We start from the raw sequence: 25,409 nt of genomic DNA, 5'->3' as shown, positions 1-25,409 counted from the left end.
AGTCATTTAGCTAGTAGTAAGTTCAGTCACCCACTCAGAAAGACAACATTTTGGAGCTTTATTACCTTATATTAGTCTTCAATGAATGCAGTAAAAATTTACTTTTCTAAATGAAAATAGAAAATGTGGTCTTTCTCAAAAAGTTAATCATTAGTGCTTGTAATGAAAGTGAAGTGATCAAGAAAACAACGGTTTTAGAGCCATAAAATAGAAGCTTTAGATCCATTAAAAAATGAGGACTAGTTCACATTATAGCAGAATCTGTACAGTCTCAAACTACCTCTCTCTTGAATGTTAGAGTTCTGTACAGTAAAAGCATAACAGAACAAGAAAAGTATGGAACTAATTTTAAATATAAAGAATATAACAAAATATTTTTATCAACGCTAAAGGATTTTTAAGCAATAAACAAAAAAAATATTCTCCACTTATATCAAAATATTTAGAAAACCTCTACCCTAAACAGAAATATTCCAAAGTCATTAAAATATACAACATGGAACTCTTATCTCCAATACTCTGTGGAATAAGGTAGAATATTGTAAAGTACACAAATCAACCAAATGGGCATTACTAACACAATTTTCTATATTTTGGTTTCACCTATTTCATCTCCAAGCACTGAAAATAAACAAATCAACTATTTGAGAGGAGTAGATCTTTGCAAAAGCCTTCCTTCCAATAAAGCAGATGCCATATGGTCTGTAATAATTATGTGTGCTTACTCTTCTTTCAAGTTATGAAACTTTTCCACAAACCCCAATTTTTGAGAAATTATATAGTTCTCCTTAACTAGCAACTCTTCATTCTAGTGTGGTCAGAGGAAAAATAAGCTATCGATTTAAAGATAAACATCAGTTTATTTTTCTTCACTAAAATAAATGTAATTATGGTAAAAACAGCACATATACTTTCGTAATCCAAACAGAGAAAGGAAATATCCTTAAAAGTTAAATCCTTTTTGTGCTTCTTTCTTAGGGGGAGGGCTGTGGGAGCAGGAAGAGAGAGATTTTTTTATTTGCAAGCCACAGGGCTAAATGCTAAGAACATGGAGGTAAATAAAACACGACCTTTGCTCTTTAATAAGGCAAGAATTTATGGGTCAATGGAATGCCAGAGATGGGGGAAGGCTGCTTTAGCTGAGTACTAAAAGATTACTAAAAGTCAATGGGATAAAGAAAGCCGGGAAAATCATTTTAGGAAGACTATAATTGATCAGTATGATCAAGGGCTCTGATCAAAAACTCAGAAGTAAAGAACAAGTAAGAATATATACAGGAAGAAGTAAGAGACTGTATAATTCTAGAAGACAAAGCATAAGGTCAGAAAAAGGAATTAGTAAGTAAGCTAAGTCACTGTGGCAGTGGAAAAGGGTTTGGGTAAGAGAATGCCACGTTCAATGTGCCTTTCTAGTAACCAACCATAGCTACAGTGAAGAGGATGAATTTGAAGAACGCAAGACTGGAAGCAAACTTACTGTGAGAGTTGAGGCAAGAGATGACAAGAATCTGAATTAGAATAGTAGAAGTTTGGGGACTTCGCTGGTGGTGCAGTGGTTAAGAATCCACCTGCCAATGCAGGGGACACGGGTTCGATCTCTGGTCCGGGAAGATCCCACATGCCGCGGAGCAACTAAGCCCGTGCGCCACAACTACTGAGCCTGCGCTCTAGAGCCCGTGAGCCACAACTACTGAGCCCACGTGCTGCAACTACTGAAGCCCACGTGCCTAGAGACCACGCTCTGCAACAAGAGAAGCCGCAGCAGTAAGAAGCCCATGCACCACAATGAAGTGTAGCCCCTGCTCGTCACAACTAGAGAAAGCCCACGCACAGCAACGAAGACCCAACGCAGCCAAAAATAATCAATAAATAAAATTTTAAAAAAACAAAAGAACTGTAGAAGTTTGAAAGAAAAAACTGGGATAGATTGAAGAAATATTTAGATGATAAAACCTACCTATACTTTGGGATTGATAGATATGGAAGGTGATAGAGAGAGGAATTTAGGGTTACTTCTAGATTCTAGCTTGGGAAATTAGGTACATGGTAATATTAGAATCTGCAAATGGAAATAAAGGAGGAGGATTATATTACGGATGAGGTTGGGGAGGTGAGGGCTGGGAAAGTAGGAGAAAAGAAGTTAGAAATGTGAAGTCATTTGAGAAGCCTATAAAGATCCAAATGGCTATATGTACTAAGCAGATGGATGTATAAGCTGGAAGTCAGCACTAGAGATACATGTTTGAATTATCAGAATACAAGGGTAGCTGAGACTCAAAAGTGTATAAGATGCCCAAGGAAAAGAAAGAATGGAAAAAACAATGAAACAAGGATGAAATCCTGCAGAATAGCAAGGGGGTGTGGAAAGAGGAGGAACTCATAAGACATTTGAGAAAGAGCAATTATAAATATAAGATGTGACACAGACTGCCAGTACCCCTAATACCTGTGTGCCTTTCTCCTTCCTTAGAACACACTAAACTCTTTATCTCAGACTTCTGCAGTTGAAGTCATTTGAAAACATTCTGGCTAATAAATTTCTCACATGATCCTCTATGATCTCTCTTCCTTTAGTGGAAGCTTGGAAGCCACACACTGAAAATGGCGGCATCACCTTTATGAAAGGAGCCCAGTCCCTCTAAGGACCTGAGCGGAGTCCAAACACTGCATGAAATAGCAACATACTTTATCATATGTCTAAATCATGAAAAAAAACCTATGCTGTCTGCACCACAAAGGAAGCTGTAATTCCCCTCTGGTATTTCGTATAAAAAAGTTTTAAGTGTCCAGATTCAACATTAACATAAATTATCATGTGTTAAAATGACAAACTTCACAATGAACTTAAGAATAAACGCTAGAATTAGAACAAAGCATTTTCATGAACTTCATGAAGAGTTCCATTTAATCCAATAAAAGTTCCTTTCTTTTAAAATTTTATATTACTTCTGACTTTCTAAATTCACAAGGCAGATTTATAAATTCACCAGAGCCTATCTGTCCTTCTTAAAGCAAATTGAGACATCTCTTTAAGAAATTTTGAGTGCTATCAAAATGATCAACTCTATTTGTATAGTCTGTATAACTTTTACTTCTGTGAAAGTTTCTAAAATCCAAAGTAATTATTTAAGGAAGAGTTTAAGCGTGTACAAGTTGCTACATCTTTGGGGAACAAAGGACGTCTGAAGTACAGAAAAATGAGAGAACTAATAGTCATCAGTTTATGTATTAATGTATGTTCCCGAAGAGGCTAAAATAAGACCCCAAGTTATACAGGGAATCTAAATATTTTAAATGCAGTTTTATTCATTAATCATGTATTCCAAATAATAACATAAGTTAAATATAAAACACTAAGATGACTGTCATGAGTACTCCTACATATTAGCCCTAATTAATTTGTTTAAATTATGTCATAAATAAAATCAATCCCAGCAAGCCTTTCAAGGAAGCTTTTCTTTCTAAGTCAGGAGACTATATATCTATATTTTAAAAATATATTTACTAGAATATATATAAATACATGTACATCTCATATATACATGTACTGAATTCTTTTAAAATCACAAATATTCAAATAGCAGAATATAATAAAATGTACTTTACACAGAATCTAATTTTTTATAATTTAGAAGGAAATGAAGGTAGTAAACTGTCACAAAATTTCATATCTAAACACAAACTATCCAAGTACTCATTCTCCCACTAGGTTCTCAGTGCCAGAACATTGGGGAATATTTGTTGAGTCAGTGAATAAACTAGTTTCTTTTGTATTAGAAGGCACACATACTTAATAGATGTGATTCAACCAACATTACAAATAGTAAATATTACTAGTCAATTAGATTACTCATTTTCTTACCAAGAAAATATTGTTAGCTCTACTTAAAAATTTCATTTTGAAAACCATTTAAGACAGATTTTTCCCTTCTCTACACACAGGAGTCAATTTTCAAAGCCAGGATAGACATATTACTCCTTTCATTTTCCCTTTCCTCATTACCTCTTAAGTATTCAGCAGTATGTTGGGTATTAGTTTGCATCAGGGTATATGAACAAAAAGAATATACAGACAAGAAATAAATTTCATGCTGTCTTCCTTTCATGGAAGACTTAGAAGCCACACACTGAAGATAGCAGCATCACTTTTAAAGAATGAACCGAGTCCCTGAATGGCTCCACGGAGCTAAGCTGAACCCAAACACTATATGGAACACCACATTTTCATAAGGCACAAAAATCCTGAAATTGGAGTTTACAAGTTAGAACCCAGCTGAAGCAGTGCATCTGTGCTGTAGTGCTGTCTGTCTAGAGGAAACATCTCTAGAGTGACCCAGGTAGCCCTAAAAGCAATGATGGAATTTGGGTTGCAATCAAGAAATTCACCATGGCTATGTGCACATATTTGTTTGAACACTGTTTAAAAACATCTCCTAAAAAGTCAAGAAACCTGGATCAAATTCTTGCTCTTCCACTAATTAACTTATAATTGAGAGCAAACAATTTGACATTTCTAAGTTTTGTTTTCTTCATTTGTAAACAGCCAATTATCCATTAAATAAAATGGGCTGGCTCACTTAGGCACTCAATACATGTTTGCTTTCAACATGCTTTCAAACAACCACCCCCAACCTATTAACACAAGGGCTCCAAACTCATATACCCGGTGAATCTATGAAAAAGACAGTTATTGTCATCATATTTGTGGTACAAATGGCTTTTTACAACATCTGTATGTTGGGTTTAAAAAAAATCTACCTGAGGAGAAAGAAGCCAAACTTGGACTTCCCTGGTGGTGCAGTGGTTAAGAATCCACCTGCCAATGCAGGGGACACGGGTTCAAGCCCTGGTCTGGAAAGATCCTACATCCCGCAGAGCAACTAAGCCCGTGCACCACAACCACTGAGCCTGTGCTCTAGAGCCCACGAGGCACAACTACTGAAGCCCCTGCGCCTAGAGCCCGTGCTCTGCAACAAGAAAAGCCACTGCAATGAGAAGCCCACGCACAGCAACGAAAACTCAATGCAGCCAAAAATAAATAAATAAATAAAATAGTAATAAATTTACATTAAAAAAAAGAAAAAGAAGCCAAACTAAATAAATCCTGAACAGGCAGGTCTTAGAATGTGTATATTCTATGAATTTGTTTTCTGTAAGTCAGATGTATAAAAGTAGCAACATATTTTCCTGTAAAAATAAGTTTTAAGATTCCCAAGCTAGTTTATTTAAATACAGCCAAAATATGGATCTAATTGGTGTTATATGACCATCACCACTTAGAACAAAGACTTCAGTGGAATATATATTCAGAGTTCCAGCTTGGGATGATCCCTGGGAGGTATCTCTCCCTACTAAAATCCCAGTAGCTAGAGCATAGGGACTTCCTTCCACCAGTCATGACTCTAATCTTCTAACCTATTAGGATGTAGGGCTAGAACACTGCCTGTTCTTCCGTACCCATCCCACCTCCACACTCCAAACTCAAGGAACATGTGCATATAATCCCTCAGGACAAGGATGGAAATAGGGATGGCATAGGAGGGGGAGGCAAGAAACTTGGGCCTCTCTTAAGGGTAATTTAAAAAGTAGGCAGGCACAGAGTATGACTAAGAAATGGAGATGGTTTTCTCAAATCTCTCTTTCATATACTTACTACCACTGAAAAACCAAGCAGAGTGAGGGCCAAGGACTAGATGGAGAAAGCAGGGCTGAACAACATGGAACCTCTTCTACAGTGGCAACTGGACCAAATTTTCCCTTCTCCTACTTCTCTCTGCTCTACTAGTATTACAAACAAGAAAGATGATGCTCAATCCTTCCACTAGACCATGAGTTCTTTAAGGATAGGTATCATCTCCTGCCCAACTTCATACCCTTGGTGCCTGAAAATCTGGCACACAGTAGGTGGTCAATAAATGTGCTGCACGAATGAATAAATATAACGGTAGTGGGTGCTATGAGCCATCATTCAGAACCCCTCTGTAACTGCAGGGCTTATTTTCCTATCTATTGGGAATACTGCTGGCAGACAGTCTTCAGCTCTCTGCTCTCTTAGGGAATTGCCTTATCTGAAGAGAGCCATTTTGATCCAAGATCATTGTGCTTCTGGGGCAGTTTGCATCTAAGGATTGGGGATATAAAGGTCCATCTCCCCTCACCCCAACTTGAGACAATTCTGAGGACCATCCCAGCTTCAGAGCACCCCTTTGGGGTTGTTGAGACTTATCAAGTCTAACCTCTCCTGTGGAAACTGGGCTTTGTTCCTCTGTATGGCACTGGTCCCCAGAGGCCTCCCTGGTAAATTTGCTACACTCTAATTTCCATCTCAGAGTCTCCTTTCAAAATCCCAACCAGAGACAACAGTTCAAAAAAGGATCTAGGTCTGGCTCAGATTGAAAACACCGAAGGAAAGCTATCTGACTTCACATTAAAGGTCAGTAAATATAAAAGGTTTTATAAAGGCTAAAGAATGAACTCTTCTATTCCTAGCAATTTGTTTCCATTTCAGCCACTGTAAGTAATCAAGAGACCTACAGTATTTTACGGAGTGAAATAAGTCAGAAAGAGAAAAACAAATGCCATATGCTAACACATATATATGGAATCTAAAAAAAAAAAAATTTGCTCTGAAGAACCTAGGGGCAGGACAGGAATAAAGATGCAGACGTAGAGAATGGACTTGAGGACACGGGGAGGGGGAAGGGTAAGCTGGGATGAAGTGAGAGAGTGGCATGGACTTATATATACTACCAAATGTCAAATAGATAGCTAGTGGGAAGCAGCCGCATAGCACAGGGAGATCAGCTAGGTGCTTTGTGACCACCTAGAGGGGTGGGATAGGGAGGGTGGGAGGGTGACGCAAGAGGGAGGGGATATGGGGATATATGTATATGTACAGCTGATTCACTTTGTTATAAAGCAGAAACTAACACACCATTGTAAAGCAATTATACTCCAATAAAGATGTTAAAAAAAAAGAGACCTAGAGTATTTTGAGGACTGCTTCAAAAAAGTACATCTGTTTTACTATCATGTAAGCTACTAATGTACCAAGTTCAATTCTCAACTTACTTAAAAGAAAGCAAAAAAATTTAAACATTAATGAATTCAGTGTAAACATGGTATAAAGCACTGCAGAGAACAGAGCTGTTCTTATCGTGGGTGTTAATCAACACGTGACATGATAAGGAATTGCTTTTCCACTAAAAATTACTCAATATATTAAGTACAGTACTTTTAGTTACAATTAACAGTTAAAAATACAATGCTTACATAAAAGTCATTGTTGAAATATGGAGTTACAAATTACCAGAACTATTCAAGGCACACCTGAGTAAACAAAACAAAACAAAAAACAACAAAACTGATGAATAACTAACAAAACTATTTGCTTTATTTTGGACTCAAGTAATACCTTAACCCTACAAGAATGGTTGATGAGGTTTAACTATGAAATTGAGGTTCAAGAATTATTTCAAGCACATAAGTACTCATTTTTTCAGATTTTTTTTTAACTGTAAGACTACCTGCCAATTTGCTAAATAGCATGGTTAGCACTAGCCAGGTTTTCTAACACCACCTAATAATTCATGCTGACTACTAAAATCTGGAGGTTTTACCAAAGTGTATAGATAAATATATTCAGCTTTCCTATAGAAGTTAAATGAGTGGACTACGAACAGCAAAAGTTTGTCTGTAACTCCTGGAAAATGGTCCAAAAGGCATTTAGCAGATGTGTATATACTACCTGCTAAGATAAGGTATTCTTAATTCTATGTGTACATATTTCAGAAAACATATCTGGACTTAAATCATCTGCTATGCGGGAATTTAAGAAGCATGCTGAGTGACACTGAATACCAGCATGCCCTTTCCTGTATTACTTCACCATTACATTCTCTTCTTTTCTTTCAATAACACAAAAGTTAACCAAGTAATATTACATATCTGCAGAGACATGTTTTAAAAGTCACAAGATGACATTTAATTAAAGAAAACTGAAAATGGCAGGGCACTGGGAGGAGCTGGTGCTGGTACTAATACCCATAAAGCATTTCAGCCAAAATTAGTATCACTGAATTGCTATAATCGGATCCCACACAAATGTCTCATTGATTTATTTAATCCTTAGCTTTCCTATCATAACATAAAAGCAATCACCCAGAACCCAGCTTTATTTTTCAACACTGCTTTTATTTCATTGTGCTTTCCTCTGAATATCCCTGCACATATTTCCTTGCTGTTCGTTGCCTTCTATAAAGAAATGAATTAAAAATCAGAATTATTATTAGCTTCATGTATAACAGCATAATATTCAATTTCTTGCCAAAATAAAATTCAGTACCATATGAGTCACTTTATTTTGTGGGTTTTTTAAAAGATGGTTAGTCTGCAATTAATTATTTAGAGGGGCAGCTTCCTAACGGCAGATCCTCCTTCACCTACAAAGAAACACAGTCATCTCTTAAAATTTATGTCATGTGGCATATCTAAGATGTATTAGGCCTCTGTCACCTTACCATGAACACTTCCTAATGTAATATCCCCAGCAGCAGAAGATAGAAATGACGATTCTGTGTAAAGACACTTGGCTTTCAGCAAACCATCTTCAGTAGATACATTAACAGAACTTCCCTGCAGTTTATCTACGGTCACAGTCTAGTAAGAGAAAGACTCAAATCAGTTCATTATAAAATGAAGACTGGTAAAAAGCCAGAATTAGTGGGCAACTAATATGTACAGTACACGGTCAATTTATTGACTTCAATCCCCCAGTTCTAATTACAAGATTATGAGCAACAGTGTTTTCTCTGTGGAATAGACGCATTATATTCCTTCATTTATTTAGATCTTTAATTTCTCTTAATAATGTTTTGTATTTTCTATGTAGAGTTCTTCATCTTTTGTTAAATTTATTCCTATTTGATGTTTTCTAAATGTTATTATAAAAGATAGCTTTTTAAACTTCATTTTATCTTAACTGGCTTTTGTATTTGACCTTAATTAAATCCAAAACCTCACTAAACTCACTTAACTGATTCTAATAATCTACCTGAATTAAAACAATTTTTCTACATGTATAATTATATTCTTTACAAGTGATCCTTTCATTTCTTCCCTTCTAATCCTCATATTAATACTGTTTTTCCTGTTCTTTCCCGCCTTACAATCTGGCTCAGGCCTCCAATTTACCAGTGAATAGAAGTGATGAGATAACAAGTAAGCATCCTTATCTTATTCCTATTCTCAGAGGGAAAGCTTACAACATTGCATCATTAAGTATGGTGTTTGCTATAGATAGCTTCTAGATCCCTTTTTTTTAGATTAAAGAAGTTCCCTTCTATTTCAAATCTGTTTTGTTGTTGTTGCTGTTTAACTCATGAATTGGTTTTAAATCCTAGCATATACTTTATCTTATTTTATTGGATTCTCGTATGATTTTTCTCATTTCATCTGTTAATGTAGTGAATACACTATTACCTCTAGAATTTTTCCACTTTACATCTAATTAGTCAGTAGCTTTCCACTGAACAAAATGGAAGGATTTTTGTGTTTATCCCTAAACTTCTCTAACAAAATTCAGTATGCATTTATGTCTCAAATATTGAGCCCAATGTAAAATGAAGGTATCTAATTAAGGATTCCGAATTATCTTTATAGTATTTTAAACAAATGTTTTATAAGCATAAAGTGAGCGTTAATATAAAATTGTTGACATAAAAACTGAATCACTAGGAAGGCTTGCCACAGTTTTGCCCAGGGTCAAATTCAAGCATTACACTGAGGTATTTAAAGAAAGAACATCATTGTTTTTCAACACATTGGCATCAGTATTATATTCAATCGTTATACTTCCTTCAAAAATTGTTGAGTTCAAAATATTACATAAGAATTGAGTTTCAAGAATACTAAAATATTAGAAGACAGATAAAGTATGAAAAGAGAAATTAAAGTACCCAGAGGTTGTTATGGGAAGCAAACTAAAATTACTTTGCTGTCCAGATTCCAAGTATATAATTTTGTTTTTTAATGGACTTTTATTAGGTATATAAAATACACCCAATTGCTTCTTATCTGCTATAGCTAATTGTGGATTCATAGGATTTTTAAAAAAATCTAGTTTCAATAAATCTGTCAAAGAAAGATAGATATTTGATATACATTCAGATTTGTGAGAATACACATTTTGCATTCCTCAGTGTAAACAGTAAGGTTTAAAATTTCTGAAAAAATGTATCCTTTACCTACAAAATTTCTTCATGAAAAGTTGCTTTATGCATAGCTTAAAATTCTGCAAGTATTTCCATAAAGCAGACAACAAGTTTGAATACTCTAGCTTTTTATAAATAGTGAGGCTGTTTTAGGGAATATCAAAAGATAAATGTTGAAAGAATATTTGAAACTTAATTGAATTGGCAAGGGGGAATTTTTGATTAGACTCTCCTCACAACCAAATAAAGCTTTTAAGACACTCCTTATGAGTATCAGGAAAATGCCAAGGATTTACTTTGTTCATTAAACACTAAATATCTTACCCTGTAGGAAGCTAAAAAGTATCCTCCCCTGCCCCACCAAACTAAATGAAAGCAAGCAAAAGTACAACACTCCGCATCACAATAATATAGCTATTTTAACCAATCAATCCGTAAAATTAATTTCAAAGAAATAGAAAATTCACTAAGGGCCATATATAATGTACTATATCAGATACTAACTAGAACAATTAAACTTAGGACACCATAGTTTACAGCAAAATATTGAGGATCTTATTTATAGTTACTAATGCTAATGGAACAAACACTCAAAAAAATAGATTAAACTGTACTTGCTTATTAAGTGAAGTAGATATTTAAAGAAAGAACAAAAAGTAGATCCAAAAATACCTTTCTTAGGGAGATACTGCTATAAATTAATTTGCTTTTCTACACAAGAGGAAATTTTTTTCATAAAGTTTAGTTATTATAAAGGAACATCATAAAATGAAAATGAAGTTTTAAGGAAAAACTGTGGCCTTGTAGCCCGAACTAAGAAAGAAAGGTCAACTGATAACTATATTATCAATTCATTCTACAATCATTCATTCAACAATCCATTCACACAATGGATTTCTACCTTGTCTGTATCAAACTTAGGATACTGAAATTAAGGATACAATTTAAAAACAGCCATTCCATATAAAATGATACATAAAGAATATACTGCTAAGTGTTTATAATGCTCACTTGATTCTCACAATCTTGTTGAGCAGAAAAAACAAACAATACCATCCCTATTTTATGAATAATGAAACAGAGTCTCAGTAAAGTTAACTGGTAGGTCTAAAACTGGCCAAATTACCTTTCCTGTGTTTAATGTACCTTTATCATCATCATTATAGTCGACACTATAATGGAGTTAGCTATGCAAGACATTATCTTAAGTACCTTATCTGTATTATGCATTAACTCATTTAATCCTCATAACAACCAGTGTGAGTTAATGTCATTACTAGTATTCCATTTTCCAGAAAACCAAGACACATAGAGGTTAAATAACTCATCTGAAATTAAAGAGCTTAGTAAGTGGCTGAGCCAGGATTCAAACCCAGGTACTCTGGTTCTCAATTACGTGCTCTAAACAAATTCACTAGGCTGCCTCTCAAATATCCAAAACACATTTCTATGGAAGTTGTATATTAAAAGTTAACATATTTCATAAGAATTTATTTTATATAAAACCCCACAAACTTAGAAATACGCCTTAAAAATTAACACTATGCATAATGTAAATAGAAAGAAATACCAAAACTGATTCTTTAGTACAACACAAAACTCCATCAGGCAGGAAACAAAAGAGTATAACAGAAAGTAGGAATAAATGAATATTCAATAAACCATGAAAGTTGAGAGGATAAATAACGAGTGGAAATAGTGGTCAAAATATTAAAAATAGAAAATAATTAAGATGATTTAAATTCTTCTTTGATAGTTACATGTGAACATCAATATGCAATATTCTGCAACTGCAGTTGTCCAATTTCCCTTTTGCACCTCCAAGACCACAACAATCAGAGAGGTGAAACTAAATGCTGTCTCAAAACGGCTGCCACATAAAGCCAGGCAGTGTCTTTCAACACTTTTTAAAAAGATAAATTTGAATATTTAGGTTTAAACAGTCTCTCACAGGTTCTAAGAGAAAGGTGATGGAAAATAAAAGTGACAATAGTAGAACAATTACTGTTATAACCTACCTTGTTTAATTATGCCAACAATAATCTATATATAAGATACAATTCCTCCCCATCAATTATCTGAGAATACAGCCGAGTATGGAATTGAACAAATTTATGACAAAAGAATCCTTGAAAATTGTCTAACTGTAAACTAAAAGGTGGCTTAGACCTTTCTAAAAGATTTAAAACATTACTGATCATGCTAAAAAATTGTGACAATTTATACTTCAAAATTATACCTTTATTCTTAATACTATGCTAAACCACAGAAAGCAACAAAAGTTGACTGAAAAAATGCAAACTGTCTTATAACGATCAAAGTTCCTATGGCTAATAAAAGCTTTTGGAGAACAGTAATGCTGTCTAATGGTGCCATCTTGTGGAAAACACTGAAGAAAGTTGAGTTTTGAAACTCCTAAAATTGCCTAAAGGCAAAATAAACAGGTCTCAGAAAAAATACTCAAATAAACCTAACAATAAGAAAAATTTAATCCCAGTTATTTTGGTATTATGTAATGACTGATTTTAACCCATGATCATTAAGATTAAAATCTCTTCAGAATTAGAATTCAATATTAAGTATTTGCAAGGGATGAACTGGGAGTTTGGGGTTAGTACACAAACTATTACATATAGAATGGATAAACAACAAGGTCCTACTGTATAGCACAGGTAACTATATTCAATATCCTGGGATAAACCATAATGGAAAAGAGTATAAAAAAGAATGTATATGTGTGTATAACTGAGTCACTTTGCTGTACAGCAGAAATTAACACAACACTGTAAATCAACTACACTTCAATACAAAAAAATTTTTAAAGAAATATTAAGAATTTAAAGATGTTATTGAGGGAGTTCCCTGGTGGTCCAGTGGTTAAGACTTCGCCTTCCAATGCAAGGGGTGTGGGTTCAATCCCTGGTCGGGAAGCTAAGATCCCACATGCCTCACAGCCAAAAAAACAAATCATAAAACAGGAGCAATACTGTAACAAATTCAATAAAGACTTTAAAAATGCTTCACATCAAAAAAAAAAACTTAAAAAAAATAAAAGTTAAAAAAAGATGTTATTGATTCCAAATAAGTAACTAAATATCTATCAAAAGTATTAAATCACAAAGTTAAAATTAAATTGTATAATATTTAATCATCTCAGTTCAAATTTGAATTTACTAATGAACGCAAATGCATTAAAAAGGGAATGTTTTGCCACAAATATTGTAGAATCTACCCACTGTGTGAGCCAACCAGATGCAAAATAGCAAGTACTAAAAAAGAAAATTACAATCTTACACTTTTATGTGATGCATGAATATCTATATTTCCATAAACTGTTCCCAGGCAGATCACTTTACCTCCTTTTGTTTGAATATGTAATTTTTGACTCTGAAAGACAAATACAAAAATTCACACATAGAAAAAGAGACAATAAATTTGACTTATACTAATAAAAAATGTTCCAACATTTTATACATTTCTTTTAAAATAATAATAAAGCAGTAAAAGAGGAAGTAGAAATGAATAGAAATGCACTGTTTGGAATAATAACATCAGTGAGAAAAGAGTGTCAACTGCTGTTAAAGTGATTAAATAAAGCTTCTTGGACTCAAAGGAAAAAAGATACTTGGGTGTTCTGGTAGCTTCACTGAAGAAAGGGTTGGGAATCAAAGATCACAATGGCTAACTAAACATAAATCATGATGAGGATGACAACAATAATCACTGTTCATCATTATTAATATTCATCATTAATAACAGTAATATTTATTACTTACTTGGCATTTTCTTTGCACCAAATAACAACGTTCACTACTTTACATGAACTAACATTTAATTCTCACAATTCAGAGATGAGTATTATATTTTTCCCATTTTACAGAGGAAGGAATCCAAGAATGAGAAAGGTTAAACAACCTTATCAGGTGACACATTAGAAAACAACAAAATCTAAACTAAGAGAATCAAGCTGTGTATGATTTCAAATCCTACACTCTTATTGCTGGAGTCACCTGAAGAAGTATATTATATTCACACTTAGGATACACAACCCACTGACTGTTAAACTTTCTAGTACAACACAGTCCAGAAACTGGAACTAAATGAAAATGTCTCTAAGAAAATTGCAGTTACAGTTAGCCTCCTCTGCTAGATAAAAAAAAAATGTGTGTGTATGTAACACTTGATTTCACACTTGACAAGTGTGGCAGAAACTATGATAGGTCCACAAAAATCCACTTTTTCCCAAAGTACAGAGTATAGCTGGGCCCATGAAGAGACAATGTTTTCCAGCTTCCCTTACCTCTTAGGTGCTGCTCAGTTCTTGGCAATAGAACATAAATAGAAATGTTATGTGCAATTTCCAGGCTGGTGCTTTTAGAAGAACTAATGTGCGTTCTCTGTGCTCTGACCCTTCCACCAGGTGAATGTATATTACAATAAGGCTCTAACAGACAGCAGAGCCAGAAGATGACGGGAACCTACAATACCTGAATAGAAACGAGTCACCCACACACTTGGACACAAATGAGAAATAAACTCTAGCTGTGTGTGAGCCATTAGATGTTTGGTCTATTTTTTTAGAGTAGCTTACTTCACCTTAATTTTTGCGTAAGTCTTCAGTTCTAACACATCTATAAAGAGAAAAAGAATAGGTAAATACCAGAAGAAGAAAAATAGCAAAAGCAAACCCACCAAAATATCATAACCAGCAACAGTAGAGACGTATCTAAAAAGTGGGGAAAAAAAAAAAACAAAACAACCATATACCTTCCGGTTGCTTTACTCAGGGGGAAAAACAGTAAAACCTTGGGTAAAATGGCCCAGGAATGAAGTTCAAAAAATTCAGTGAAAAGGGCAAAATGAATCATTCTTAAAAAGTTTATCTATATTACAGCATGGTAGACTTCATGCCCATAGAAACATGAGTCAGAAGTCAAACTATTTAATACAGTCTTTATCAAGAAGACAAGTAACTGATGAACTTTAGAAAAAAGTATCTCCACAACAACTGTTATTTTATTTAAATCAGGAGTTCTTAACCAAGTTTACACGACATTCTAGAGAGTCTGTGAAACTTAGGAAATTGTAAGCAAAATTTCATATGTGTGCATTTTTTCTAAGGAAATAATCATCATATTTTCAAAGAGGTCTAAAGCACAAAAATGTTAATAGCTATCATTAAGTTCAAAGCTCATCTAATTTCAAAAAAATATAAAGTAGATTACAAAATTTAAAAACATATTGATCTTGGGTGGCCTCGGCCTGCAGCAAGATTTCAGTTCCCTGCCAGAGATTGAAGTCAGGAAGCAGCAGTGAGAGCTCTGAATCCTAGCCACTAGACCACTGGGGACCAGTGGCCAATGACAAGACCCTAGACTGTCAGCTGTGTAGAAATGAATTTTCACATAGAGACAGAAAGTAGTGAAGCAAGTAAAGTGTTTATTAGGAGGAAAAAGTACAGTTCTTGTGGATAGACACATGGGTGGGCTCAGAGAGAGAGTTGCCCCCTTGTGGTAGTTTGAATCACTTTTATGGGGCATTTCTTCCGGGTTTCCTTGGACCAATCATCTTGCTTTGCCTGGTTCTGAGTCCATATATATATACACACGGTATATCTCAGGATCCTCCCCATGTACGTGCGCACACGCATCTCTCAGCCAAGATGGATTCTAGCAAAGAGGCCTATGCATAGTTGACATCACTTACTCTGAGGCAGTGCCCCCTCCCTTTTGGACCTCCAAGAAGCCTTTCTGGGCATGTGTAGTCGGGAAGGTCTCCTTGACTTTGAGAATAAGGAATATGTGGTCTTTTATCTCTTATCTGGGCAGGGCCCAGCCTCCTCTCTCGATTGTCCTGCTATTGATATTTTGAAGTTTCTGGCCACAGGGAATGAACTCCAGCTGCTTACCCTGGGGCCCATATATCTCCTGCCTCAATATGCAAAACAAAGTAGTTAAAATGTTTAAATAAATCAGAAGCTATTTAGTGTAATATAAACTATTACTATTGCATTTTTAAAAAATGCAAATATGTGGCATTCAGTGAGTTAGTACTGCCAGACATTTTGCTTAGACAATAAGGAAAGGTGGAAAGAGCATGAGCTTGGAATGCAGAAAGACCCAAGTTCAAATCTTAGCTCAATTTATTAGCTGTGGGAACCTAAATGAGTTCCTTAATCTCTTGGTAGCTCACAGTTTCTTCCTTGATAAAAAGAATTAAATGAAGCCTTAGCTATATTTCTGGGTACATAATAAGGACTCAGTAAACAGTAGCTGTTATTATTGCTATAAACATCTTATAACATAGATCAAATATATTTCAAATCCTTAAAATGAGTGGAAGAGAAACTTACATTAATAGGTGATCACTGATTAGAGATAATGATATTGTACCATATTTAAAACTTAGGGCTTCCCTGGTGGCCCAGTGGTTGGTAGTCCGTCTGCAGATGCAGGGGACATGGGTTCATGCCCCGGTCCGGGAGGATCCCGCATGCCGCAGAGCGGCTGGACCCGTGAGCCATGGCCGCTGAGCCTGCGCGTCCGGAGCCTGTGCTCCGCGGCGGGAGAGGACACAACGGTGAGAGGTCCGCGTACCGCAAAAAAAAAAAAAACTTAAACCAGATATTTCACGAAGCGTTCCCATTCTGAATTTAAGTCAGTTAAATCCTAAGATCTGAAGAATAATTCTCTTACCTCTTAATTCTTCTAACTACCATTAAGATTCAGCGGACCCAATTCTAATTCTTGAATTTCTTTTTTTAGCTATTCTATTTGTAGGACTGATATTTCATGACTTTTATTCTTTCTTAGAGGTCTCCCAAAGAATAAATAGAAAATTTACTCATTTTTTAAATAGAATAAAACTCATTCTATCTTAAAATTACCACAATGGTTCACTGGACTCCTTTGTAAATCTCAAATACATTATGGGATCTTAGTATTCTTATTTTTCATACGTCTCATAACATTTTGCTATTTCATTATCCTAGCAGTTATTTCATTATTATTTGTCAATTATTCCTAACTATGCTAGAAAATGTCTAAAAGAATAAGACAACAGAAGAATGATGAACTTGCTTCAAATGGTGGTTCTCAACTAAAGGTGATTTTTGTCCCCCAGAGGACATTTGGCAATGTGTGGAGATATTTTTCATTGTCCTAAGTGAGGAGTGTGTTTCTTGGCACTTAGTTAATAGAAGCCAGGAATACTGCTAACCATCCCACAGTGCATAGGTCAGCCCCTGACAACAAAGAATTATCCAGCCCAAAATGTCAACAGTGCCAAAGTTGAGCAATCATTTTTCATTTTATGCACATAATGGCAGAAAAAAGAAAACTGACAAAATAGATCTTTCAGAATTATCAGATGGATCAAAAGGTGATTGCAAAGAGACAGACAGCAGTACAGTAGCTTCTAATTTTGGCTGTGAAATTGAAAATCTAAGACTCTGAGTCTCCAGAGAACAATATTCTAGATGAATTTCTGAAATTCAGGCATTGATGAGTGACCAATATATTTATAAGGACAAAAAGGAACCATGGTATTCTCATCCATTTATAGTCATTCAACATGAAAACTTCATTGTGCAATCTTTTACAAGAACTGGAACCATCTCATTTTTCCAAAAGGATATGTAATAGTATTCTTTAATCTTTTTTGATATTTGTGCAACTAAATTTTTCTTATTTTTTTGGCTGTGCCGGGTCTTAGCTGTGGCACGTGGGATCTTTGTTGCGGCATGCAGGCTCTTTCAGTTGCGGCATGCAGGATCTAGTTCCCTGACCAGGGATCAAACCCAGGCCCCCTGCATTGGGAGCATGGAGTCTTAACCACTGGACAACCAGGGAAGTCCCTGTGCAACTAAATTTACTGAAATGGTTCACATGTGAAGACATGCCAAAGGTAGGTGTGCAAATAAAAGTGGCTGGGACAAAACAAATAATGTAAAAATTTTTAAATGCATCCAATTAATCATCTAATTACTGTTTATGCATCTAAAAATGAAAATGTTTTGCAATTATGAAGCAAAGATGACTGACTTCAACAAAGTTACATACCACCAAAGTTCACAAAAGTATTGAGTTTTGGGGCTTCCCTGGTAGCGCAGTGGTTGAGAGTCCGCCTGCCGATGCAGGGGACACGGGTTCGTGCCCCGGTCCGGGAAGATCCCACATGCCGCGGAGCAGCTGGGCCCGTGAGCCACGGCCGCTGAGCCTGAGTGTCTGGAGCCTGTGCTCCGCAACAGGAGAGGCCACAACAGAGAGAGGCCCGTGTACCGCAAAAAAAAAAAGTATTGAGTTTTGAATATGCAAGTGTAAGTAGTATCAGTAGTAACAATAAGCTAGAACTTATCAGAGATGAATTTGAAATCATTTAGAGCTGAGACCAATCTAATTTTAAGAAAATTAAATATAAAAGCGTTGTTACAAAGTGAGACAAATCATTTGCTGTTTAGCACAAATACCTACTTAATCCTTAAGTAATGAACTACCTGATACATTAAAAATGTGATTAATTTAATATTTTAAGCAAATTTATAATGCTTAATGACTTTTCCTTACTCTTTAATAAATGGAAGACAATCATTCGTTAAAACTAAAATTTCTTAAACTTAGTAAGATCTGAGAAGACTAAGAATGTATTATTAGTATCACTGTACACTTTGAAATGAAATCTAAGAGGAACATGACAAAAACCTTCAAAGTTGCTACAACCTCTATACTTTCATAACAGAACTGACAAACTTTTTGCCAGGAATTTCTGAGTGATGAATAAATGATACTCAATATTTCCAATAAATGATGCTCAAATAATAACCTTAATTTGATACCGCAGTTCATAGTTTAAGGTGCTTTAAAAAATAACGTTGAAACAAAATTAGAAAAATATTTCTACCTTAACTGACTGTAAGATGCTGGTCCCCTGTTCCGTTTCAATTTTGCAATTATCACACTCAATATTTTGGACTTTTACACAGCCAGACCCTGATGACTTGATATTCAAATCTAGAAATGAAAAAAAGAAAAACCAAGTTAGTACTACGGTTAATGAGCTCCAAAGCATTTCAGTGTCCCGCAGAAATCCAGCTCCTCAGTTTACTGAATCCTGCAAAGGACACAGCTGTCTGCAGACTCTCTCTAAAGGTAAGGGATCTCCACCACAGCAACAGGACCAAATGTAAAGCCCTTTTCTACCAGTTTTTAAAAAGCAGTTATTTCTGTTGGCGGATATCATTTAAAGAGAGAAAGTAACATAGGAGATAAGTAAAGCAGGTCAAAGATTCCAGTTCTTATAGAAGATCATAGAAGCCTCTGCGCCACTGAGGAAATACACAAACACAGATTTGAGTAAGAGTGCAGCAAGTTAACAAGTCATTATGGTGAACTGGATAAGTCAGTTAGCTTATTCTCTTCTATATTCATGAAAGTTTAAAGATTTGTTCCCAAACTTCCCCCAAGTTAAAAGCCTACTGCAGGAGTAGCATGGATCAGTATATATGACCATGAGTTTGGTTTTCAAATCCTACCTCTAACCTTTCATATGTAAAAAATGAAGATATTATCATGCAGCTATATCACAAGGTATTCGAAGTAATAAAAAGTGGGAACAACTTTGAAAAATCTAGTACTGAATAATATTAAAACCTCAAAATTGTGGATAAATAACAGTGATATATATGAAGAAAGTTTGGCAAATAAGCCATACTTAGCTTTAAAGTTTAACTTTAAATTCAATACAAGGTGTAACCTTAGGTGTCTCCGTATAAAAATGAAAAATCTTTAAAACACTGATATTTAATACCCAGTTCAAATAAATATTGATGATTTCCCTTAAACCAGATGAGAGAATTAATGCTGCCCCAAACACAAACTACTGGGGTCTTAGCACTACAATTCCAATAGTCATGACATAAAAATCAATTTCTACAGTTGAGTATATGGCAGTCTCTATAAAGGCAATATTTTGGTTGGGATTAATATAAAATACATAAAAAGACAATTTTACCCCATACTTCCATGGATGCAAATGTAACTGAAAAACTTTCAGCCAGTTAAGTAGCGTTACAAATTAAGGTTTGATCTCAAGCAGTAATGATAGGCATGGGGAGAAGAAAACAAATTCTAAATATACTCTAGCCTCAGTAGGTGGGTAGAGAAGTTAAGGCTAGATACTGAGTGGTAGTAATGCTACGCTCACTCATTCACTGAAACAGTTATAGACGAACTGGAGGAACACGAGTAAGTATGAGTAAAACTGAATTATGTTGATTTGAGGGGCCTGTGGAATAGCCACATGTTAACACTAAATTGGAAATGAGATTCTGGCTCTAAAAAGAGGAATCAGCAAATAATAAGGTTTGGGTAGTTCCATTTTTATCTGTGCTGCCTTAAAATTTTGCTTATCTCTATTTCAATACTCAGTCTATTTTGTACTACATAATACATTGGCAAATCTTCCTCCCCACCCCAGACTGTTAACACTTTGAGATCAGGGTCTCTTATTCACCTAGGCTAGTTAAAAAAAAGTTGAGAAGCAGTAAGGCATAGTGGTTCAGCAGACCCCAGTCAGTTCAAATCTCAGTTCCACCACTTTATATCTGAGAGAAAATAGGCATATTTCTTGATCTAACCCCACGACAAATTAAATTTCATGAAGGCACGGATTTCTTCTACTTGTTCACCCACAATAAATACTTAGTATATGAAACTTGCTGTATCTCAATTCCCTCATCTTAAATGGTGACAATAAGTGTCTATAATACAGTGCAACTGTAAGGATTGGAAAAGATTATCTTAGAAGTGTTAGTTGCTATTACGATCTTCATTAGTATCTTCCTTCAGTCCCGGGAAGTCGGAGAGCCAGGGAAGACTCTCCTAGAAAAGTGCTGCGTACACAGTCGTTTCCATGTGAGAAATAACATGGAATCCAAATACCTAGGAAATCTATCTGGCAGCCATTATCAGTTGAAGTTTCCCAGGCAATCCTACTATGTGTTTTTCTTCATGGCCTGCTACTCAGAGAAAATTTACTTAGGCCAAAATGAGTGGTGACGTTTTCAGTAAGAAGCCGGGTGCCTATCAGAAACCAAACACCTGGTCCAGGTTCGATGGAACATGCTATAGACAAGGCTGTTTGGGGACAGACGCCAGGCAGTGAGCAAGGGGAAACGCGGATGGTCTGCCATGCCACTGAGTGGATTATCAAGATACTTTAACCCTGAAAAATACACCACATTGTTACCGACAAAGTACAGTGACACAAATAGGAACAAAGTGCCAAAGGAGAACAGAAGGGGCTCCACAAATGTTATTCGGCTTAGATTATTCCAAATCATGTTTCCATTCAATTTATAAAATTGCTGTAATTGAGAACCTAATTCCTAACTACTGCCCAGAAACCCAAAGCACAGCAGAAAAAAACAGGCAACCTCCGAAGGCGTAAATTGTAAATTAGGTTGGAAAGTCAGATCCAAAGGGACCAATTAAAAACGCACGTCGGCCTAATTCTATAAATTCACTGGATGTGCCCTGGGACCCAAGCCCGTTTAAACTTCACTTGCCAAACTTCAGGGGCGCGTTCACTTCCACGGACGCCTGGGGGTCGATGACGTCGGACACGATGGCCACCTCCTTCTGCGCCTCGTCGTACCTCACCTGCAGGCTGGCCACGGCCCCACCCTCCACTCCGCTCACCGCCACCAGCACGCGGTCGCCATCCGGGTAGGTGAGAGGGTCCAGGGGCCTCACGGCTAGGGAGCACGGGAGCCGCGTCCGCAGCCGGCCGAAAGGGCTCACCAGAAGCGCCCACTCCTTCAGAGTCCGGCGCGCGGGACCAGACCGAGAGACGTCGGGCTGAGACCCACCTGAACCGTACAGCCGAACCTGACAGGCCCCGCACGCACAGCGCCCCGCGACCTCGCTGGCCCACACTCGGCGCAGACATAGCCGGAGGCAGCCCAGCCCCCATCCCGAGCAGGGGACGAACATGGCGCGCTCTCACGCTCCCTCAGATCACCTCAGCCACAGGCTAGTCTCGCCACGGCCAGTCGACTTGGCCTCTGTGCCGGCGCAAGTCAAAAGGGAGACATTTGAGAGGGTGTGCTGAAGCAACAGCAAGACTGCTCACTCCGTTCAGCAACTTAAACCTCAGCTACGCACGCCTCGCGGCGGCAAATTGGAATTTCAAAGCTTTAAGTATCCACCCTGACCCTGACTCCTCGCCTACTCCCGCCCCTTTCGCAAAGGCCGGTGGGATAGGTAGTTCTAATGGAGTCAGACGTCGAAGGGCTCTGGCGGCTTAGAAACTACATTTCCCAAGAGGCAATGCGCAAGGTTGTTAAGGATAGTAAGAGCAGGGGTTACACGGGGCTCGGAAGGCAAGCGCTCCTTCCCTCTAGCCAATTATCCATTGGAGGGACAGGGGGAAAAAAAAAAAAACACACCAGAATCCAACTGGCCAATGGAAAGCGTGGAAGGCGAAAGATGGGCAAGGCTGTGTGGTTTCCTTGGATACCGAGGACGCTACTTCTTTGGAGAGGGTGGAGCTTTGGAGCGAGACGAGGAAGCCAAAACTGACAGAGAAAAATAGGAGCCTAAATAAGGATCAGGACCGAGGGAAGTGGTAGGAAATTGCGCTTTTAAAGGTGAGAACTAGATGCAAAATAGGAGTACCCTCAGTGAGTGGTTAGTTCCAAACTTCATTAAACTAGTGCGGGGTACCCTGGGATAGAGAATCCCTAGGCAAGAGGATCAAGACCAGTTAATGTTTTCTGAGGAAACTCCCTCTTTGATATCAAATGTAGGAATAGCGTTAGAGTTCTGTCTCCTTCCTGACTCTAAATGATCTTACGTCAGTCATTGAACGTCTCTGGGTTTTAACCGCTCGCTCTTAAAATGGGGTCAATAATACCTTCCTTGTCTTGCCTCAAAGGGTTTTTGTAGGGATCAAATGAGATAATGGATGTGAACACGCTGCACAGGCTGCCAAGTTGCAATTTAAATTATTATATTTTTATTTTATAGCATAGACTCTAACTTACCAAGAAAAATCTGAGCGATCACGATTTGTGTTGACAGCAGCATTGTTCTCTTTGACTACAAATGATCCTCGGTTTTAGGTTTTAGGACTAAAATAAGATGGGGTGGGGGGAGAGAGAGGGTGGGGGAGAGGGAGAGAGACATAGTGCCATGGGAAGAGTATGGAATTGGTTATGAAATTGGTTATTTTCCTGGCTCGGCCATTGGTTTATCTGTGTCACCTACACCTGTTTCTTCCACTTTAAGATGAAGAAGGATTGTACTAAATGACTCCGTAAGGCCTGTTTACCTTTTATTATTTTGTGGGCAATTTAAAATGAGAAAAGATTTATTTTCTCCTTTCCTGCTATCTCTCCCTCTCTGTGCCAGTTCCTCCTCCTACAAATTATTCCCTAAGTTCTTTAGCAAAGACACACTGCAAACAATGACGTCCAATAAAATGCAAGGGCTGAAACTGAATGCCGTAAAAAATTGAAGCCCTTGGACAAGTGCAATAACCAGAATTACTGGGAGTAATAGTGGTAGAGGAATGGGCTAAAGTCCTAATGAACTGAGCTCAAGTCCTCAGGGGCCCAAGTCATAGGGTGCTTTGCAAGCCATTACCTTGTTAGAAATTCAGTGTTTTTCTTAAGTTATCCTTTCCTCCTTTCTGTTCCAGTCCTTCCTCCCTCCTTATTCTTCCTCCTTATGAAGGCTCACAATAGGTGCAAGTTTTAGGTTCACCAAGTTCCCACTGCATACTAGTTCTATCCTTGGCTTTGTGTTTCATTTGGTCATAATTATTCAAACTGATCTTCAAACGGTCTTTTTAATGAAAACCCATGGGAATAACTTTGAAAAAGGCATTGGTTTAAGCAAGTTGAGAATGCACTTAAATTTGTTGTACCCATGCCAAATATTTTTAGATTAAATAGAAAACCCTAATAGACAATTTTGTTTCTATGGTAATTTTTCCTTTTCTGACACAAACCTAGTTAGTGGAATTGGCAACTGAACAATAATTGCATATGTGGCAAAATCATTGTTTTTCTAGTTTCAAATAAACAAAAGAAAATTGACAAAAAATTACTTTTTGGATCATCTGAGTTTTAAAATGGAGAAAATTATGTATATTAAGGTTAACGTAAGATATTAAAAATTTATTGATACTTTTAAAAGTCTAATGACATGTATCAAGTCTGTCCACATATCAGTAATGACCAATAAAAGTACTACCTTCCACCTGTATGACATTATAGTATTCAAAGCATGTTTATATGTATCATCTCATAGTATCCTCACAAAACACTCTGTGTTTGACAGGGCAAGTATTATTTTGCTCACATTATTGATGAAGAAACAAGTTTTGAAAGATTAAAAAACAATTAGAAGGTCTGGCCCTCTTACCACTTTGTCAAAAGGTCCTTCTATCTTCCTGACACCTTTGGAGAAAAAAAAAGTTATTTATGAAATGAATAGAGAGTCATATATAACTCTCCCGCATATTTAGAGTTTACTTGTAGTGTACTTTTACACGTTCAGTTTTTAAAAAGCCATTCCTGTGGTCATGAACATGTCCAGCTGGTAGGAGTGTAAGTTATTGAAACTTTCAGAGTTCAGTTTAGCAATATGCATAAAACACCTTAAAAATATGTGTATCCATGACCTGGAAATTGTACTTCTTGGAATTTAATGTAAACATAAAATTAAGGATGTTCACAGAAACTTAACATTTACGGAATTTTTTTTCAGGATTACTTACGATAGTAAAGAATTGAAGCAATTTAAATGTCCAAAAATAGGAGGGTGTTACATAAATTAGTATACATATGGAATATTATGCAACTTAAAATTGTATTTTGAAAACCATTCAATGAAATGGGAAATCTTCCATAACATAATTGTAAAGGAAAAACCTACAACTCTCCTTCTGTGTATGTCTCCTTGACTCTCACACAGTTACCACACTCACATAGCTTCACTTCTGACACTTCTAGTAATCAAATGTGTGGAGGTTTTCCCCCTGCAACAAGCAACAATTTAACTCACTTCTGACACTAATGTTAGATCCCACAGGTTAGGGGCTCATTTCCCCAAAACCACTCCCATCCACTTCAGATGCCAGTCACAAGCAGTAGGTCGTCAGGTTACCCACAACTTCTATCTCCTTTGGCTACAA

At 36.6% G+C, this 25,409-nt stretch overlaps 1 protein-coding gene across 3 annotated transcripts in view; it reads right to left on the bottom strand.

Moving 5' to 3' along the window:
• FAM185A (family with sequence similarity 185 member A) overlaps positions 1–22,384 on the bottom strand; it is a 66,226-nt gene extending 43,842 nt beyond the window's left edge. For all 3 annotated transcript variants that reach the window (XM_060108281.1, XM_060108283.1, XM_060108282.1), the window contains exons 1-4: positions 21,775–22,384; positions 19,110–19,219; positions 13,506–13,598; positions 8,520–8,658 (exon numbers count right to left, since the gene is read on the bottom strand). In XM_060108281.1, the coding sequence (XP_059964264.1) occupies positions 8,520–8,658; positions 13,506–13,598; positions 19,110–19,219; positions 21,775–22,201 (769 nt within the window). In that variant the 5' untranslated portion in view covers positions 22,202–22,384. The remainder of the gene's footprint in view (positions 1–8,519; positions 8,659–13,505; positions 13,599–19,109; positions 19,220–21,774) is intronic.
• Positions 22,385–25,409: the final 3,025 nt, after the last annotated feature.

Source organism: Mesoplodon densirostris, chromosome 9 (genome assembly GCF_025265405.1).
Source record: "Mesoplodon densirostris isolate mMesDen1 chromosome 9, mMesDen1 primary haplotype, whole genome shotgun sequence".
Classification (NCBI taxonomy): domain Eukaryota; kingdom Metazoa; phylum Chordata; class Mammalia; order Artiodactyla; family Ziphiidae; genus Mesoplodon; species Mesoplodon densirostris.
This window is presented reverse-complemented; position numbering and strand designations above follow the sequence as displayed.